This window comes from Rhincodon typus, chromosome 9 (assembly GCF_021869965.1).
Source record: "Rhincodon typus isolate 14 chromosome 9, sRhiTyp1.1, whole genome shotgun sequence".
In the NCBI taxonomy this organism is placed as follows: Eukaryota; Metazoa; Chordata; class Chondrichthyes; order Orectolobiformes; family Rhincodontidae; genus Rhincodon; species Rhincodon typus.
Genome location: NC_063340.1, coordinates 51,592,474 through 51,599,436, shown reverse-complemented (window position 1 = coordinate 51,599,436; position 6,963 = coordinate 51,592,474). Strand labels below are relative to the sequence as shown.

At 39.7% G+C, this 6,963-nt stretch overlaps 1 protein-coding gene across 1 annotated transcript in view; it reads right to left on the bottom strand.

Moving 5' to 3' along the window:
• Window positions 1-6,297: 6,297 nt before the first annotated feature.
• The window catches only part of vash2 (vasohibin 2), a 100,182-nt gene continuing 99,516 nt past the window's right edge, over window positions 6,298-6,963 (bottom strand). Inside the window, exon 6 of the mRNA XM_020512000.1 lies at window positions 6,298-6,417. Within this exon, the coding sequence (XP_020367589.1) occupies window positions 6,298-6,417 (120 nt within the window). The remainder of the gene's footprint in view (window positions 6,418-6,963) is intronic.

The following is a 6,963-nucleotide window of genomic DNA, read 5'->3' as shown; positions in this document are numbered from 1 at the left end:
TTTTGTCAGGCCTCCAGCACAGAGTGAACACAGGATTCCCACTGGGTCTCCAACAGATGGGGGAGATTCCTGAATTCTGGCTGTTAAATTCTGACCTGCTGACCAATTCCAGCGTTTTCACTTTTTAAATCATACTTCTTAGACTATATGTCTCACAATTTTCATATCTTTAACCAGGTGACTACTGGAGAAGCCAGATCTGTGCTATTCGGCCAGGGAAAACTTCATTCTCTGCATTTTCTGTCATTTATTTTGTCTTAGCACCCTTTCATTGCCTCTTTATCTCTTGATTAATGTATATTTCCCTCTTGCACCAGGTCTCTCAAACAGCATACATCTTTCGTTATAGTCCTCAATTGGATCTGCATCTGATCTTTTACAATTGTTTAGGTTCAAACTCCTGCATTGTTATTTTCCTGCCATTCTCTCTCTCCAATAATCGTGTTGTCTCCTGCAAATCTCCGTGAAAGTGGGCTTGACTGAATGCAGCAGGAGGACAAAGTGCTGGTAAGATTGTAGTAGCTATCTTTGGTAACCTTAGAAAAAGAGTAGTTTAATTTTAGGACAAAATTAGTTTTTAAGGATTTTTGTAAGCACCTTTATTCACAGAGAACATGAAGTCCCCTACCTTCATGCAGTATTCTTCTCCTTTTGAATTTTTTTTTGGTTTCCAACCACATTACAATAGACTCAACATCAAACAGGACATATTGCTGGGACAAAATTCTTTCTTGAAATTTAAAGCTCTGCTATGCCTAAAGAACTGAATGATCTTATCTCACTCAACATTGTAGCCAAACGTTATTCAATAATGCACTAATGCAGTTGGAAAGCAGATTATTTCTGACGTATTCAGTGCAGCAGCTTAGTTTAGTGAGTGATAAGTTAACCAGCCATTTCCACTTTGGCAAATAAGAGACTGTCACATGTTGCTTTCTTGATTGAGCTGGAATTTCACAGCAACTTATATTGGATGGGAGATGGGATTTTGTGGCACAGTGATAGTATCCCTACTGCTGCACCAGAGGACCCGAGTTCAAATCTCACCTGTTCCAAAGGTATGTCAATACATACCTTATCAGAGTGATTAAAAATTTCTATATTAGATGGGGATATCTAAAGTAAGTTGAAGTGAACAAATAATTCAATTTGGCAAAGAGAGATTAACTCCTATATTAATTGGATGAGACAGCATGCAGAATTTGTACTAAGCTGACCCACAAATGTTTCGTTGATAAGTTTCCTGCATGGAGACCAGCCTGCTCAACTGGGGAAAAGGTGAACCAATCCAGGGTTAGGTTCTTTGGAGGTGGGGAGGGCATACAAATAGGTTCTATCGGAAGGCCGTTTTGATACTGGGGGTAAATAGGTTAATTAGCGGGAGGGGAAAATGGTCAAATAGCTGTGACATCCTTGCCTCCAACTCCCTCCTGCCTGTCACCTTCTCTCCCTGACCCCTTCCTTTTGACTCTCATCCTGCCCCACTCACGTGTGTCCGGGGATCCAGTGATGATCCTGAGTGAAATCCTTAGATCATGGTGCTACTGGCAGTCTTTAATTGGCCAACAGCTCTTGGAGAATGGGAATCCCATCCTGGGTTCTAAAGGCTAAATGAGGTCTGATGCTTGTCAATGAATTCCTCTAAGGCACTTAATTTAGTCAGGCTTCCTCCAAGGAAGAGATGCAAGGATCTTATAGTTTTGCAGACTATGTCTAAAACCCCTATTGCCAACATTAAATCCAGTCCCATTACTTTTCTTTTGAGGACTTGGCTCATTTAATAGGCACATTTCAGAAATTTTTAAAAATATTTTTTAATTTTTCGAATGAACTAAATACTGTCAACAACGTTTAGAGTAAATGATTCATTAACATTACTTAAAAGTAGGCCACTCAACTCAAATAAAAGCGCTAATATTTCATAGTAAACTCATCTTTAGTTCTATTAATAAAACAACACCAGATTGCCACTCTTAAATATACGAAGGAATATTTTTACAGCACACTGTCCAATTGCATTGGTTCACGGAAGATTTGACATTTGGCAATAAGCAAATGAGTTTGAGTTGAAATGTGGGCAAAAACTGAGCAAAGTCAACCCAACTTTGAGTAGCATTTGCTGAAGCATCACTGAGCGCATCTAAAGCAGAGACTCTTGTTTGACATGTTTCATCATACTATTGGGTCACCTCTGCATAAGGTAAGCAACATTACTTCATCTTTATCATCCGAGCCTGCTGACAGAATCACAGTATTGTTGCAGAAGAGGCCTTTCAGCCCATCATGTCTGTATCAGCTCTCTGAACGAGCATCATGATTCAGTGCTATTCTCCTACCTTGTCCCCATTACCCTGTGCATTATTTCTGTTTAAATAACCATGAAATGCCCACTCTAATGCCTTAACTGAACCTGCCTCCACCTCACTTCCAGACAGTGCATTCCAAACTCAAATCACATTTAATTCTTCTGCAAATCAATTTAAATCTGTACTCTCTTGTTTCTTTTATGAGGGAGAACAGTTTCACTTCGTCTATCCTATCCAGACCCCTCATAAATTTTGAGGACTCCTCTTAGGTCTTCTCCTTGCCAAGTTAAACAGTCCTAACTTCTCCAATCTGTTCTCAGCGAAGTGCCTCATCCCCAGATGTAAACCTCCACTGCAATCTCTCTGATGCACTCATATCCTTCCTAAAGTGAGATACCTATAACTGCACTCCAGTTGAGGCCTAAGCAATGCCCTGTATAGGTTCAGCGTAACTGCTCTGTTCTTGTACCTTATCAATGGAGCCTATCATGTTGTGTGCTTTATTAACTGTGTTCTCTACCTATCCTGCCACCTTTAATGACATATGCACACCCAGGTAACTCTGCTCCTGCAAACCGTTTAGAGTAGTAACCCCCATTGTTTTATATTGTCTCTCTGTGTTCGTTCTTCCAAAATATACCACCTCTCACTTTTTTGCATTGAGCTTCATCTGCCAGCTTTCAATTGTTCATTTTAAAAAATGGCTATCGATATGAACCTCCAGCCTTTGGCAAGAGAAGGATCTGTTCCAGACTGCCCCTGACAAATGTTTGCAGGACCTAGGCCAATGTCTCCCAAAACATGTGCAGTTGCCTGACTATGTGTCTACCCAGCAGGCCCTACACAAGTCAGTCCCTTTAAATGACCACATCACATGACTACAAAATATCCAAAGGCAATACGCACCCAAAAAAATCACCCAGGCACTTAAAAATAATTAGAAGGAACATCCCCTGGGACTTTCCAATGCAATGGATGCTCAGGTTATTAGGAAGCCGGTCTTGTAATTTATTTATTACTTATTGTCTTTACAGCAACGATCTCAATGCTAAGCCCATAAGCACTTTAGTCATCTTTCATCTCAATGAATTATTTAAACTTGCATTATTATACATTGTTTTAAAAGCACTACATTTAAATGAAATTCTTTTCAAAATTCTGGGCATGGAACGATGGTCAAAAAATGACAAAAGAATTATAAATGTTTGGATTGTTTCCCCTTCTGAGGATCTTCATTGAGCTGGCGATGTTCGTGTCATGGGGTAAGAGGGAGTAGAAGAATTTAAAATTGGCTTAATAATTGACAGCCTAAGCTGAATGTTTGACGTGGAGCTGAAAGTGTCAGAGGTCAAGTCCTTTGCAAATCCAATGACAGCTACCATTTTAAAATGATTGTGAGATTGTAAGTCTCATTTAAACACAACATTTCAACTCTTATTGTCAATGACCAGGCTTTCAGGGCCATAGGGAGTGTTTGGTTGAATCAGAAAGTAAGTAGCTTCACATTTACTCCCTGGCTGCCCTACCTGACAGGTCCCTGTGATTGGAAGATCCACCCTCAGCAGCCCTTCCTTTAAGGCCTTCAAACCCTTACCCAGTCCACAAAGCCCTAATTCCTGTTGTCTCAAGAAGTGATCTACATCCTGGCAGGGACTGGGCCTCTATTGAGACATCCAGTCATCCCCTGCTCACCACCTCTCTCTCACCCACCTCTCTGGTTAACCCACTGACCCTGTATATGTAGCACAACATGTGAAACTGTATTGATTACAGAAATTATTGAATTTGTAAAACAAATGGGGACACCATGCATAAACTTAACTCCAGGTAGGCCAATTCCAAAGTAAATAGGAATAATAAAATGAGGAGGGATATGACTATTTCTAGTAAAATGTATACAGTCTGCCTTTAAACGTGAAAAACAACCCAGACAATTGGAACAAAAGAGTTAAAACATCTAGCAGAAAGACAAGACTTAGTCAAGCACAGCAGCTCTTCATAAGAGGATAATTAACACAGAACAGGCTTATCTCCTTCTGCAAAACTGGCAAACCCCAGTGGAATCTTCCATTTTCTACCAAATACCCTACAGCAGTCAAATAATTGAGAGCTTACTCTTGGCAAGGTCACAAAACTATTGCCATTGCACAATGTAAGATGCTTTATACAGTAGTTGTATTGACTGAAAACACAAGGAATTTATTTTAATTCATTCTAAAATACCAAGGACAAGAACATTGTTAGATTCATCTGTAACATGGTTTGCTTCATATATTTTCATTGTAATTTCCTGAAATCCAAATAGGAACTTAAAATTTACATTCAGTATCCTCCATTATTCTCATTACTATTTATATCTATTCCATCTCCATGAGTTTCCTTTCTTTTTTATCTTGATTTTGCTTTCTTTCTCTAACATCCCCTCCTGAAATTTGTGGGGATTGGATTGGATAATCCCTAAAAATGTGAATGGAGACCTTGATGCACAATTGCCCACAGCTGTACAGTGAAATGCAAGAGGTAAGGCAACTTTGTATTGCCTGCTTACTAATGAATACTGTGCATAGTCAGTGCTGAGCGATCTGTAGAGGGGGTGCACATATTGGCAGTGGGGGTGGGGGGATACTGTCATTAACAATGTCTTAACGGCGAGATGAATTATAGCTGGAGTAGGTGCTGGGAGTCAGACAGCAATGGAATCTTATCTACAAAAAAAAACTGAGGAATGGCTGACCATGCAAAAGTGCAGACAATCAGTTTTCAAACTCTTGCATAAGGCGTCCTGCTGAAGAAGATAAAATGGAGAGACCTCTTACATCCTCAAAGAACCAGGAGGTTCTTCAGACGCACAATGAATAGGAACAATTAGTTTGGAAGACAATGCTAGAATAGCTCCAAGGATCCGGGTGCAGTGTCACTAGAAGTTTACTGGCCTCATGCCCCTGCTCAAGGACTGTGGATGCATCTTTAAATAACATACCCTATGAAGTGTATCATGAGCCTCAGCTACTAATCAATTCAGCACACCCTGGTCATTCACCTACCAATAATCTTTATCAATCAGAACTCATATCAAATATCATCAATCACACTTCAGCCTCACACCAAGCTCACTCTACTTCTCACATCGTGTGAACAGGGCCAGTTATTCAAGCATGAACTGCCACATCACCAAACACATTGTATGGCACTTTCTGACACACTTCGTTCCTTCTTGCAGTAATGTGCACAACAGGAGGTTGTAAGCACCAACAGGAGGGAATGGGTGCACCTACATGTTATAATCCTCCTGGACAAGCTAATGTTGGGCATGAAGAGAAAGGGCAAATGCTGAGTCTCTTGTCACTGCAGGAACTGAATCCATTAAAGTTGACAGTACCCTTTCAGATAACTAAGAATTATAATCTACTCAGAATACGCAGGAAGAGAAAGAAGGCAGTGATTGTGAAGACAATCATCTCATGATTTCACACTGGCAACCACCAATTCTACTCGCGCTCTAGGCACTGGCTTTTTGCTGCATCAACCTGTTAACGGTCATTTCAGGTAACATTGCCATTAAATAAAATCTCCATTGTCTAAGCTATTACCTATCTGGTGCCATACACTGAGAACTGACCTAGGTAGTGAGTTACGTTTTCACGTTGAGTAGAAAGATTATTGCCTGCCAGACTTTATGACATTATGGTGCAATACAGGAAATAGGAGAAAAATAATATGAATAATAATTATGAATCTAACACCACACCATAACATGAGTGCATTCACATGTATACCTATATTATAACCTCTGGACCAAATTAAGTATTGGAATTTGGTGAGATAAGGGCAAACAAAAAAGCTTCTAAATGCTGCTGTCCTCTACAATGCCTGTAAAAAAATGGAACCACAGAACAATTTATGTTGATATGCAACAATGTGAGGGAATGTGTAATTCCACTACTAACATTGGTTTGTTTCAACTGGGATACATTACCCAAAAGCAAACCACTTACGATTTATCTCTTCGCTTAAGTCGTCTCTGAGGGCTCATCTGCCGATGGCATGGTGATAATGATTTTTCCCGTTGTCGGTCTTTAACTGGAGACTGGGAACCTGAGGTCTTTATAATCTAGTTCCAAATGAGAAATAATATAATCAGAGTCATATTAATACTCAAAGAATGACTACTGCCTTTGATAGCTTGGCTACTGTTTGTACGATGGTTTCATATCGGTTTCAATTGACAAAAGAACTTTTAAAGACAGGTTTGATTTGTCAACAATAAACACTCTCAGCTCATTTACAAAAAGATGTTGAGTCATAGAAACTTATTTCTTTACGCAACAGTGATCCAAACATTCAATTATCAGTAGCAAAGAAGATGAGATCCTTGGATGAACTGCAGAGTAAAGGGTCAAATATACCTTTAGTCTAAGATTAGTAATTGAGTATTTGTATAAGGAGCTGTGTGGTGTGTCATATTGACATCGGATCACATGGAATTGGATCCCAAGTCTGTAGGGTTCCAGAAGATATCCCCCCTCCTCACCATCCCCTATATAGAGGTATGTTTAATTAAGCCTGTTAACGTTCACTTCCCCAAATGAAGATCTTATGGCATAACAATTTTCTCTCCTCACTCATATACTCCAGTGCAATTTGATAATGCAGTCCC